This window comes from Colletotrichum paranaense (genome assembly GCF_030867605.1).
Source record: "Colletotrichum paranaense strain IMI 384185 chromosome Unknown Scaffold_1.1, whole genome shotgun sequence".
NCBI lineage: Eukaryota > Fungi > Ascomycota > Sordariomycetes > Glomerellales > Glomerellaceae > Colletotrichum > Colletotrichum paranaense.
The window spans coordinates 4,009,510-4,022,914 of NW_026848959.1; the positions used below are offsets into that span (position 1 = coordinate 4,009,510).

The window sequence follows — 13,405 nt, forward strand, 5'->3', positions numbered from 1 at the left end:
AAATTGACCGGGGGTGAACTGCCAAGTGTACAAACGAAATCGAGTCTGATGGATCAAGATCTACTAGGCCAGGGCTATTGCCGGGGGACGTAGGGCGCGAACAGAAAGAGGAGGGGTTGTACCTTGCGGATGATGGTCTACTGGACCGGCGACATTCAATCGCTTTGGCCGAGACCTTGTGAAGGGAAGCAAACGCTACTGGCAATGTTGTCACGAACGAGTTCTACAAAGTGGCTAGTGGTCGGCAGGGACCGAGAATGCTGGGAATCTGGGAAACATTGTCTGTGCCATTAGCTCGAGCTGAAGGCGCGGGACTAGGACAGGGGAGGTTTGGCGCTGTTGTGGTGGGGAGCTGAGGCATACGAAGATTCTGACGAAGAAACTGAGGCGCGGGAGTTACAGCCGGCGAGCTCGGGGAGGCGACGTGTGGGACAAGAATAGAAACTGTGGCTGAGAGGCACCAAGACGCAAGTAAAGGTTGATGACCGACTCGAGCATATGGTACGATTGTAGAGTGCAAACAAACGGCCGTTACCGTCGAAGGTGCCCAGCCTTACTGCAGCCAAAAAGCAAATGTTTGAAAAAGTGTCGTCCATGCTTTTTCCTGGTGTGTTAATCGCGTCGGACATTAGACGATGATAAACAAGGTTCGCCATGGCTTGCTGCTGAGACCTCTGATGAGATTGCATTCTGGTAATTCAAACTCTGAGCGGGATCGTGGGGTTTGGTGGGCAGCAACGCAGCGTGGCTCTCCCTCGTGTTCACGATGCAATCTTGGTCCAACCGCCGTTTAAATCACGCAGTGGCTGACGGGAGGCCGCTGAATCTTCTTTGTCAAACGTTGTTGTCGAGATTTTTGGCGTGCGTTCGATTCTCGAGTCCATGCAACGAACGACCCGACCGCAAACAGTGGGGGCCCAGCGCTGTGAGCGTCAGGACGACGAAAGATGCCCCCAACAGCTTTCCTTGGCAGTTATCCGTGTCGGTGAGAAGAGGTTTAGCGGCAGAAGCTTGGACGACGTTGTTGGAAAAGTCTGAATCCCACAAGAGGTCTGAAGGGAGCGCCCGAATGGTGTTATCGGACGATAGAGTGAAGTCTCACTCCCCTGCATCCCCATGGTTTCAGGACGACGAAATTGTAGGACAGCCCGTCGTAGTAGGCATCTGTAGCCTCGACTTGATCTTTTCCAAACTTGTGTGCGCAGAAGTGTTGCTTCTGCTGCCAGCAAGGAGCCTTGACGGCTGTCGGGATCCGCTGCACCAGTGTCAACGGTCGGTGACCACGCCGTGTTCCATGTATCCGCACGAATACCAACCAGAGCCAGACATGTCCGTCTGTGGTTGGGTTGCTTGGTTGGTGTCACCCCACGTCGTGCCGTTTGCAGGATGGGAGTTGTGTGTACTGCGTAACATTCGAGACCGATGTGTTCAACGGGGTAACGACTTGAATACAAGGTGCCAGTGGTTCATCCGACGCTACATGACCCAAATCCTCGCGCTGTCGATTGTTTATTGTCCTGGGGCCGAAACGCGTGCCGAGCGTCAGCTATTCTCGTGTTGGCAGTCAGGATACGGAATAGTTGCGTAGAGAATTCGTCAAATGCCTTCTCCAGAAGGCGGCGTAATCGCACCAATGCAAGCTCGAAAGGGGCTGGAGACCATCGAGGTACAATGTACGCCATGGCCGGCATCGAGACAATCTGAGCGGGGAATGATCAAGATGTTGCGAGATTCCCAAAGCCTCTCAAGCATGGCGCTGAAGCAGCCCGTTCAAAACCTGGGGTCTGGTGGAATGTAAAGAGATCAGTTGACAGACGGGCGTTCTCTCATGTCTATGAATACGGGCCGGGCCACGGCTCTGCCAGCACCTGCTTTGCTGCGAACGCAATCATCGTTCATCGGGTGAGGTAAGCGGACCGAATGGCTCATTATGTCGGAATGTTGAACATGAGGGAGTTGAGACTGAGAACATAAATGTTATGTTGTTGGAAGGGATGTTATTCATCTTGGATTCTGGAAGGACCGATGCTGGCTGTGCACCGCCACAAGATATGTGGCTAGTGTCACATTGCCAAGCCACGCCTTCCCTTTGCAAAAAGACAAGCTTTGTGGGCACGAACCCTGGGCCGGGAAGTTGTGGGCGGCCCTTCCCTTTTTCGCGATGCATCTCACCAGTCACCGCTCACAAGTCATAACTTGCTGTCACTGCCAGTGGTCACGACTCGCTACGCCATACGGAGTACTATGCATGGGTACCTATCATGCCGGCTATTGATGTTTCGGTCTCTTCCTACGGATACTTCCTGCTGCCCTCAAGTGTCGATCGAAAGCAAGTACGATAAGATCTGACGGGCACCTCCTATCTCCAGACTTCGGACCCGGGCGCTCGTCAACTCTGTCACTTGTGTCTCCCCCATCTGGAGACCCCAAACTTCATCTGTTGCGCTAGACTCTAGCCCGCATGGAAGCCATTCAAGATCATCATCAATCTCTCGTCTTCTCATGCTTTCGGCTCTACGGCAGCTAGACTCGGCCCCATAGCGGACACACTGGTCTCCAACAACCAATTGCAGTCTTTCTAATCCCCTCAATCCTGGTCTATCTTATCGTTCAGATTCGTCGGCCAAGATAAGCCATCTTCAGCAACCCTCGACTCTTCGAATTTACTCACCGGGCCTCTCCTATTTTGCCTCCCATGTTGCAGGTTCACGGACTAACAGAAACCTGGGTCGCATACCTGGGTGGCCAATCCCTGCTTGCCTAAGCACGGATGGTACTTTGCAATGCGTCCACTCAAAGAAGTATGCCTCCTTTTTTGCATCGTGGGGTGATACTCTCTGCCAAAGAATCAGAGGGAAAAAAAGACAAAAATTCAGAGTTGTCTTGGAGAAGCACGTCAAGCCCTGACCTACGGGCTATGGCCTCCGCAAGTATCGCCTGACTGCCTCCATAGTGACCAACAAGTATCCAGAATCATTGCCCTTCGAAATTCGCCATTGGGCAGATCAGCCCGGAACACCCGAACTTTGCCTCCCAGTTCTTCTTCTAGCTTACTTCGAAAGCTCCAGTTCCCCTTGCCGAACCTATCCCAAACGGCTGTCAAGTGCCGGCCTACTTCCGGACCACACCAGTCCCGCCATCAAGGACGCGTCGGTGGGCCATCAAAGGCTCTTCAATGCCGCGGTTCTTATCTTGATCGCTCCATGTCCCCCACCTACACCAGTTTCGCGTCAGGACTTGGTGTGTGCTCTGCAAAAGCCCACGACTGAGGCTGTATCTAGACTCCAGAAATCTGGGTATTCCGCGGTCCGCCGTCTGTCGCGCCCTGATAAGGGTTCCTCCACTTTCCGCAATGAATATTACTACTCGGCTCGCCACTACATGTTCTGGCTGCTTCGTGGATCTCTCAGTCTCATCCCCTCATAATTCACCAGTGCTTTGAGCATCTGCTCGTCTCTGCCGGTTTCCCGCCCACGAACCTTTCCCCCGTCCACCATTCTCAGTCCATCTTCGGGGAAAGCAATGAGCTGTTGGTGAACTAGATCCAATATCATCACCAACCTCACGGGAATCACCACAGTTCAAAGATGGCTATATTCGAGACCAAGAGCGACATTTCGTCGACTGGCGGGGAAAAGAAGTCGGCAACCGATGTCGAGCGAGGCTTCTTGGGGGATGATCATGCCGTTCACCAGGCTGACTTCGCAACCGGAACCAGCACATACGCGAGACTGCAAAGGCTGGCGGGCAAGCTTGGTGTCGAGCAGAGAGGTATCGAGAGGGTCCCCGAAGACGAACGAATCAACGATGCCGTCGCCAACGTCGGAACGTTGGTAAGTCAAGCTTGATGGCTGCGCTCATTCCGCCAGGAAACCATCCTGACCCTTCTACAGTGGTGCTCTGCCAATATGGTAGTCTCATCCTTTGCCATTGGTGTTTTGGCTATTCCAGTCTTCAGTCTCGGATTTGTTGATACGGCTTTGACCATCGTCTTTATCAACTTTCTGGGAGTCTTACCGGTCTGCTTCTTCTCGACTTTCGGCCCCACATTCGGTTTGCGACAAATGGTCTTGTCCCGTTACTGGTTTGGCTTCTACGCTGTCAAGCTGAGTATGTGACTATCTGCCAAATCGCCTTGGCCTTACTGACTGGTTGAACTAGTTGCGGTCTTCAATATCCTTGCCTGTCTAGGTTGGTCGGCAGTGAACACCATCGTCGGTGCTCAACTCTTCCATGCGGTCAACAACAACATGCCTGGGTGGGCTGGTATCCTCGTTATTGCCATCTCGACTCTGATGATTTGCACCTTTGGTTACCGAATTGTCCACACTTACGAGCGATTCTCTTGGATCCCCTGCGCCATCATCTTCCTCATCGTTCTCGGCGTCTTTGCGCACTCGGGCAAGTTCAACAGCATGTTGCCCATGAGCACCGGCCCGTCAGAAGCGGGCTCTGTCCTTTCCTTCTCTGCCAGCGTTTACGGCTTCGCGACGGGCTGGACATCCTACGCGGCCGATTACACGTGCTACTACCCGGCGTCCACCTCCAGAATGAAGGTCTTCCTCGTCACCTTCTGCGGCCTCTTCTTCACCCTGTGCTTCACCGAGTTGCTGGGAGCCGCCGTCATGACTGCCAGCGTTACTGACCCCACGTTTTCCGACGCCTACGCCAACTCTGGAATCGGAGGTCTTTTGGCAGCCGTTCTGGTCACCAAGCTGGGTGGCTTTGGCCAGTTCTGCCTCGTCATCCTCGCCCTTTCGATCATCGCCAACAACTGCCCCAACATCTACTCGGTCTCGCTCTCTCTGCAGGTCCTGTCCAGAAAGACCGAGCGTATTCCCCGATTCATCTGGGTCTTTGTTGGCACTGGCATTTACATTGCCATCAGCATTCCGGGCTACGATCACTTCGAATCATGGCTCGAGAACTTCATGCTCATCATCGCTTACTGGCTCGCCATCTACGAGGGCGTCAGTCTCACTGATCACGTCGTTTTCCGTCGCGGCATCAGAGGATACGACATCAGCGACTGGGACACGCCTTCGCGCCTACCCCCTGGATTCGCCGCCATCGTGGCTTTCTTGATGGGCGTCATGGGTGCCGTGCTCGGCATGTCACAAAGCTGGTTCACCGGTCCCATTGGCAAGCTTGCCGGCGGAAGCTTTGGCGGTGATATTGGCTTTGAATTAGCCTTCTCTTTTGCAGCAGTCTCCTACATGGTGCTGCGCACAGTCGAGAAGAAGTTTTTCAAGAGATAGTCAGCTGAGCGCACAGCGAGCTGGCTGAGTGAATGAGTGTATGATATCGAGCTGTGGGTTGTATATACCTGAAGTGTAGGCGTATATGGTGTTGGGAGGCGTCCGAAGGACTTTGAGTTGCGATTTTGTTTGAAGAATAGCCCCATTTTACCTGGGAGTTGCAAGGGCAACTTGATTGTTGGTCTTTGAAAGTGAAAAAGCTTCTATCAAATTTGAATAAATTCACCTACAAACACGTTAATAAAAGTGTCGTTGAAGAGGATAGCATGCCAAGCAATTGCTTCATGTAGTTCCCGGAACTCTAAGTTTAGCTACATAATTGTGGATCAACTTCATCTGCAAACCCACGCGAGACCGAACTTTGGACGAGCATGTACTAGTGTTGGTTGGATTGATCAGAAATCGGATTTTTCTCACTGCGCAATCGAGTATGGTATCTACTAACCGAATTAGAGTGAGGGGGATGCAGGTCGTGTCATAGCCATCAGTACCGCTACTATGCCGTGTTCTTCTGGATGGGTTCTCAAGCCAGTCGGCCGGTTTGCTCGTTTAAATCCCTCACTTCGAAGTCCGAGTTGTGAGACTTTAGGCTCCGAAGCCCAGCTGGGTGAACTTCTTCTTCGCAGCCTAGAAGAGACAAGAAGATATCAGATAGTGGTAATTTATCGAATATCTATCTTTCTCGTCCTACCTTGCGCAGAGCGGACAGATTGCTATATGTAAGAGGCAAGAGTGAAAGTTTCTCAAGTTATCCATCTTTTCAACATACTTAAGATAAGAAAGCGGAAAGAAAAAGATAGAAAATAGATCATCCGCCCCTTCGTCCTCACCAAGACACCAGGCGCGCGGATGACTCCGGGGAAGCTACGCGCGCAACCAGTCAGCCAGCCGTACTGATACAGATTAGCTGATGTAGTTGCACACAAGGCCCCCAAGTTCAAGAGAACCAGAGAGTTGTGTGGTCCGAGTAGGGACCTGAGCATGGATTGCACTGGCTTTGGATACGAACCTTGATGGTGTTGAGCCCTTGAAGGACGAAAGGTTGAGTATCTGCCATGTAGCCGGACGGAGTCGTGTAACCATGGCACCGTCTCTTCGGCATAGTGCTATGGAATTTGGATTTGAGGCTCATTCCGCTCGTTATTCTATACGAAGATTGGAGAGGGGAACATATTCTTGTCGCCGCAGCCCGGTTGACAATGTTCGTTCAGCTCCAGTACCATGCGTCAAAGTCAAGATCCGTTTCGGCCCAGCTATCAACACAGTTCGAGCCGTCCCTGGGATACTCTCAGCTGGCTCAGAATAAGTTAAGGTTGTATGCTTTTTGCTGAGAAATCGTTGAAATCAAAGTCATTGGCATTGATTGATGGCAGTAGGATCCAATGCTCACTTGGCCCGAAGAGGGGACGATTTGGGAGCGTTGGGCAAGCCTCTGATGGCTCCTGGTGTTTTAGCAATAGGTCGAAGGATTTAGAACCGAACGTCAAGTCTAACAGCCACGAGGCGGTGAACAGTAAGAACTCTAGATAAGCGAGCCTCTGATCTATAAGTAAGTACTTTAGATATCAGGTCAAGCTGGCTCCACGCCATGTGTTCGTGGTTCAGGCACATTGTAGCACAGCACTTTAGAAGACCAATAATCTATGCAAGTACGTATATTCGGTGGATAATGCATCTGCCCTAGCAAGACGTTGTTATGTATCCCGTCCGCGGCATGAGATATGTATGCTTTTTACTCCTGAATACGCCTGAAAAAAATGTAGACCCGGGAAGATGCCGCCATCGCCCAAAACCAAGCTCCATATGACTTGAAGAGCCCTTCAACTACATGCTTTCTCTGAATGCAAAATGCGACCTCAATTACCTCCACACCATCCTAACTCATCCATCATAGCATGCTTTGTGACCGCAGAGTAGCGCTCAGTTGATGTTCGTCCGCGCTGCAGTCACCCCAATCGATGGGTCATGCTTCCTTTGATTGTCAAGACTCTTCGTCGGATGAACGGAATCGAGCTGGAAGTTTCCTTTGCCTAGAAGTGCGTTTGAGACCAACAATGTCGTCATCGTCGTCGTCGTCATCATCATCGGAGTCTGAACCAACGCCAGGCATCTTAAAGCTGGACTCGCTGTCATTCACCTCCAAAGGTCCAAAGACCCTTTTTTGCATCCGCTTCCTCCGGGATGATGGAGTGAGAGTGAGGGGTTCTTCATCCGAGTCCACGATAGCATCCGATTCGGTAGGCAAGCGACGCGCTCTTGACACAGATGTGCGGCCACCCCGAGATGCCCCACGAGCTGTGATCGAATTGCCCTCAGCCCTCCTTCGACCTCTAGATCGCGAAGGAGTCGCGTCGATCTCTGCCTCAGCTTCGTCCACGTCCATAGGATCCTCAACAGACTGACTGAGAGCAGACGTTGTAAACTTGCGGCCCCGTGCAGACCTCGAAGGCTGGCTCAAGTCAACCGAGATCGTGCCACCCTCTGCCTCAGGGTTCCGGGTGAGAAGTGGACTGGCGCGAATCTCATTTTCAACGTGCTCCACCTCTTGTGGCTTTTCCACGGCTGGGCTCGGCGGACGAGGATTCTTCGGCGGGCGTCCGCGCCTCTTTTTCGGAGGCGGCGTATCAACTGCTGATTTCTCGGGGTTTGCCGAAGTCTTTGCAGTTGTTTGAGAATTGCTAACACCGTGAGAACTATTGGGACGTGCCCGTCCACGCTTACGAGGGGTTGCTCGCTGGGAACCATCTGCTTCCGAGTCCGAGGGTATGATAGAACCCATTGATCTGACGCGTTGTATTCCGCTTCGGCGACGAGATACGGCTGGCCGCTTCCCCTTGGCTCGCCCTTCAGCATTCTCTTCTGATTCTAGGGACGGATGAAAGTCCTCATCCTCATCATCGCTCTTCGCGACGCGCTTGCGCTTCCGGCTTGCACTCGGTGCCGAGTCAACGTCGGCTAAAGCTTCGTAATCGTCTATCGTCACCTGTGGCGCCTCTTTCCGAGCTCCTGTACGAACGCTCTTCGCGATTTTCGCCGTGGCGAGTTTCTGGGCAGCTGATTTCTGCGTGCCATTGACTGTCTTTCGGCGTCCGCCTCGACCACGTTTGACCGGTATTACTCCTTCTTCTGGTCCAGACTCTGCGTCTCCTTCAATGTCAGCCTTCTCCTTGATCATCTTCTTAGTAAGATTAGGGAAGTTTTCGCCGTAGTTGAAGAAAAGCTCCTCTCCAGCCTTGATATTGCGAGTTGCCGAAAATCGGATACGGTATTCGCCATTCACGTAGAGAATGCCGGGCTGAACGTTAGCATTTTCTACGGCATGGTTGATGTAGCGACTGAGATTGCCGTAGATAGCAGCGTCAACCCAGATGCCTTCGTAATCTAAGAGACTGAACACATATGATGTGCTCTTCTCTACAGAGAAAGCCTCGCCGCGGCGTGCCTCTCTTCTGACTCCTTCATCTGCCACGATGAGCTCGCCCGTGTACTCAATCACGAATTCGTCCTGTGCGATGTCTTCTGCAGTGAAGAGACCGTAGCCACAGCCTTCCAACTGACTCTTGCCAAGGACGACTGCTTTGCTGACACCTCGTTGGATGGCGGTATTCTGGCAACCGGTCTGGAAGAGCGCATCGTCGTGCCGGTTTTCAGGATCGGCTCGCTCAACAGCACCGCAGCTTCCGCAAAGGTCGGGATCACACTCGCGATTTAACTGTACGCAAATACAAGGACGGCCCTCCTTCTGTTTTTGCAAACACGTTTTGCCGCTGCCATGGCAGCCGCAACCTGTAAATTTCCAAGCGCAACACTCCTCCGTGCAACGACAAAAGCGCTCACACAAAATGTCGTTCAGCGCACATGGGCAGTCGTTTTCTTTCGAGCAAGGGCCTTCGTGATGGCATGGATCGTTGGATGGCCGGACCTTGGTATCATGAGAGTTGGTCTCTGCCTGCCAGTCGCCCAAGAGCATCTTTCTCTTGCGATCGTACCAAGGAAAACTTTTGACCCTCGGCTGATCAATCGTTTCAATGGGCGGAAGCCTGATGTCCAGAGATTGCAGATGGCGATGTACGTCCCGGCAATCTCTATTGAGAATCTCAGCAGTAGCGCATTGAGCCTTGACTCGGACCTTGCTATGATCCAAGATCGTGAACAAGCTGCGTAGTAACAGAGTCTCATCTTTGGTCCATGGCTTCCCCTGCGCTTCAGCGCTGCCGGTACCATAGATCTGGAAGCACTGTCTTTCACACGGCGGGGGAGGCTCCAGCGGCTCTACCGGATCACTAGAGGATACCGTGCGATTTGCTGAGAACATTCGCCCGTACATGCCGATGCAATCCATAGAAAAATTGCGCTTGTGGTTCTCAATGCTGTAGTCTCCATGCTCGCATGAATTGCTGTAGCATATGAGACAGCCCATAACCGTGTGGGTTTCGATCCATTGCTCCAAAGAGTCCACCTTTTCGCTGTCATCTTGCCCACCCTTTGCTGTCTTCTTCGATTCGACAATCTCATCGACGGACTTGTCAAGCTTCAGAACGTCGCGAAGGAGGATTTCCTTTCCTTTAGGAGCGTCATGGTAAAAGACTTGATCAAATGCCTCCGTGAACACCCTCGCAGCTTTCAAAGCCCTTGGCGTAGTTGCGGCCATATTGTCGTCGCTGTGCAGGTTGACCAGACTCGTCTTTTGCTGTGGCGTGATTGCATCATCGGAATTTGAACTTGCCATGTGGCGAATCAGGGTAGTTCGATTACAGTTGTCGATAGCGATCTTTCTGAGCCAGGAGTCCAAGAATAGTGATAGCGTCGCAGTCCTTTCCTTTTTGATCGTCCGGGCGACCCGCTGGTCACGGCTGCCGAGAGTCTCGAATCCACAGCTTTTGTCCATTCTCTCCAGCTCACCAAGCCAGAGATTGTAATCTCGCTCCTCGTCAGGGTCGAGGTCTCGAATGACGGGCACGAACTTTAGCATCGAATTGGGGGACAAAACATTCTTGATGATTTCCGTATGATGGAAACGATACCTGGGCACGGCAGGCTTGTCGGACTTGACGCACACTGGGAGGTAGTGCGTAGCTCTGAGAGTGTCCACCTTTCTCCCACGGAAATGTTGCTTTAGAGAGGTTAGTCACGTGCATGTTTTGAAAGCAGTGAAGTCTTCAGGATGCCCAAAAACAACGATTTTGACTCACTTTGGCCCGGATTGTCATGGTGGTGCCCGTTTTCTCAGCATCAGCCGGGGCCAGTTTGACATCAGCAAAGTAATCTATGCCGGTCTTGACGCGCGTTTCGACAGGTTTGGTAGACCTGAGAGCGTAGAGGCACAGTTGCGAATGTACATTGCTGATATCGGCTGAGTAACCCCGCAGCGAGGTAATGATTTGCCGGACATCAAAAATGTCCTTTTTCGGGGTCTGCTTCTTGGAGATGGCGGCTTGCTTGGGAGACTGATGGCTTGAGGGTCGCGTAGATGACGGCGGCGTCACCTGTTGAGGCGTTTTCAACGACGCCTCAAGTCGCGGCGGTCGAGACATCTCGCCGTTTAGGCCGTCCTCCAGGTCGATTGATGAGACCGAAGGTTGAACGGATACTGGCGGTGGCGAAGGATCCAGAACTGAGGCGGCATTGCTGGAAGCGGCGGTTGAGCCGCCGCTCGGGTCCGAAAGGCTATGCGCAAGGCCCAGAGGAAAACCCGGAGGGCCTTGACTCTCAACCTTGGTTCTGAGGGGTGGCGCACGATCGGCATCCAATTGGTGATGAATGGAGGATCGTGATACGGGACTTGAGTTGAGGGTTAGATCGATGATATCGATCTTTTTCATGGATTCTTCTTGATCGCGAAACGGTGGCTCAGCCTGAGCGCGGTTCATGTAGTGGGTGGAGGCGGGATCGGTGTTGAGTGGGAGAAATCTGGCGTAGTCGATGTAGGGACCTTTTCGCGAAGGATGGTCCCGGTCGGACCCAGCGCGGAAGGGGGACATGTCGAAGGACACTTCAAGTGAGTAAGGCAGGGGCGCAAAGAAAGCGACGGTGGTGGCGCCTTCTTTCCCCGTCTCTGATGGCCTCTGCTACGTCCTCCTCACTTGCGTGCGCGAACACAGACAAAGACACGGTCGCTCACCATGCCCTCTTTCCCGGTTGTCAGCGTAAGCAAAGCCTGTAAACATTGACTATGGAAATACCATGCTAGGCCGCCACAATAGTGAGCCGCTGGTGAAGTTAAGTCAAATTAAAAAAGTTGAGGGTTGGTGGCGATGAAAAAAGGGAGTGGCGGTCCACGAAGATCACGAAAGTGGACTTTGTGAGATGAGGTTGATGATGAGAGAAGATGAGATATTGTGAGACGCGTTGGTGAACTGCGAGGCTAAGCGCGTTCATGAAAGGAAAGAGTTGGAGGGAGAGATTGCAAGGCACTAGGCCGAAACTGGGGCGGGGAGCAGGGATTGCGCCTCGAGCTGTTCGCAATCCCGGCTCAGATATTGTCTGGCTCCTTCTTTTTCCGTGCGTTGCGACCTGTCGCAACAATCTCTAAAGACTTTGACTGTCGAGTAAGAGATGCCAATGGAGATTGTCTTTTCCCCCAATCTTTTTCTAAGAGACTCACTAAGTTTCAGTTCCTATTTGATGTGTTGCGGTAGAACATGCTATGTTTGTTACCACGTCTCAGGCAGGTACTTACCAAGCTGGATAACTAAGGGACTATAGTCTTCAACCGTCAAAGATACTTGAGTACCTCGGCAACTTGCTTAATCACACTACCTACCTCGATACTAATCGGGTACGTCAGTTACCTGTTCCAACTGTTATATCTTTACTCCTTGAGCCAACTTGTTGAGTTTCGGGTTCAACACAGAGGGGAGCCGTGCATAGGACTCTAACGTCTGCGTGTCAGTTTCCGCCTTGTCTTGTAGAGAGAGGCAAAACGTTATTACCGCGCAGATAATAAGTACACTTCTACAACAGCCATGTCTCTACGAGGTACCGAAGGCAATGCACTTGACCAGCTTATTTCACACATAAGTAAGCACACAAAGACTAATACCTGTAATTGTCGCAGGTCGACTCAATCAATTCAAGACAACTAGTGCAAACATTGCGAGAGTGCAAGTTGCATGGTTGAGACCTTGATAGGGTAAGTAGCCCGGACTTGCATTGCGGAGTTCAACACTCAAAGACGTCAACCCTGGCAAGCACGCGATTGACAGACAAATTTGATATCTTCTCTTCACGCAACTCTTCATTCATATCTATGGTTAAGTACACTGTACAGTTCGAATAATAATATTCCAAGTCGTCTCGACTTCCTCATAAGAAAATAGGAGAACTTGACATTCGAAGAGCGAAATCAATGAGAACCTTAGACGAAGAAATCGCCAATTGATGGATCTGTTTCTTTTTTTATGCGTACCATTGGGCAACTCTCCGTTGTTGAAGCTCACGACGGCTGATTGTGATAAGTTAATCACATCATGGTATGCTGTTATTGGATCAGGTACGGGATTTTTGCTCCATGACTGAACCCAATGAGGTTGTTACTTTCATGACGACGCAAGAACGCAGCCTTTGATTTTTTTTGGTAAGTGCAATGTCGATATCTCGTCGGTAGTGAATTGCGATCTCGTGCTTGCCACTTTAGATAAGATAGTATTTAGCAATGGATGGAAGGTACGGGAGACAACTGATGCTGAGTCATGCTACCAGCAATCATGGACAAAACTGAAGTGCCTTATCCATACCTAATGGAGGTATCGTAGTGTAAAAACCCCTGGCAACCGGATAGGATTAATCCGGCCATGATGCTGCTAAAGCAGATTAGGTGTGTTTGGAGATTGAAAGAACGGACCAACGGGAGAGGGCGGCGCTAAGGAATGGTTCGCGCAGTCAAAGAGGAATCGATGAAATCATCGCACATTACACGGTCAAGCACAGTCGGCCTAGCCTCCAAATACCTGGAGCAGGCCGTGCCGAAGCGGACGGCATGCGGCGCTAGCATCATAAACCTTGGACGATAATTTGATTTGATGTGTCCACTGGCAAGATGGAGAGTTTTGAGGGCGACTTGGTCCTATCTTGAGGAATGTCTTTGCTTATGATGTAAGGCAGTTTTCGACGGCCTTGAGGGTGGGCAAATGCGAACTTGCGTACTT

General features: G+C 51.6%; 3 protein-coding genes across 3 annotated transcripts; 2 read left to right on the top strand and 1 right to left on the bottom strand.

The window, feature by feature from the left end:
* Positions 1–766: 766 nt before the first annotated feature.
* CPAR01_01391 (uncharacterized protein) lies at positions 767–1,588 on the top strand (the record flags this gene model as incomplete). The annotated part of the gene is made up of 1 exon (XM_060485680.1): positions 767–1,588. The coding sequence occupies one exon, from the start codon at positions 767–769 to the stop codon at positions 1,586–1,588; it is 822 nt and encodes a 273-aa protein (XP_060356537.1).
* A 1,999-nt stretch (positions 1,589–3,587) lies between these two features.
* On the top strand, positions 3,588–5,258 carry CPAR01_01392 (NCS1 nucleoside transporter; the record flags this gene model as incomplete). Its single annotated transcript, XM_060485681.1, has 3 exons — positions 3,588–3,833; positions 3,894–4,110; positions 4,162–5,258. The coding sequence occupies 3 exons, from the start codon at positions 3,588–3,590 to the stop codon at positions 5,256–5,258; spliced, it is 1,560 nt and encodes a 519-aa protein (XP_060356538.1).
* A 1,981-nt stretch (positions 5,259–7,239) lies between these two features.
* CPAR01_01393 (SET domain-containing protein) lies at positions 7,240–11,239 on the bottom strand (the record flags this gene model as incomplete). The annotated part of the gene is made up of 2 exons (XM_060485682.1): positions 7,240–10,371; positions 10,451–11,239. The coding sequence occupies 2 exons, from the start codon at positions 11,237–11,239 to the stop codon at positions 7,240–7,242; spliced, it is 3,921 nt and encodes a 1,306-aa protein (XP_060356539.1).
* Between the last annotated feature and the right edge of the window lie 2,166 nt (positions 11,240–13,405).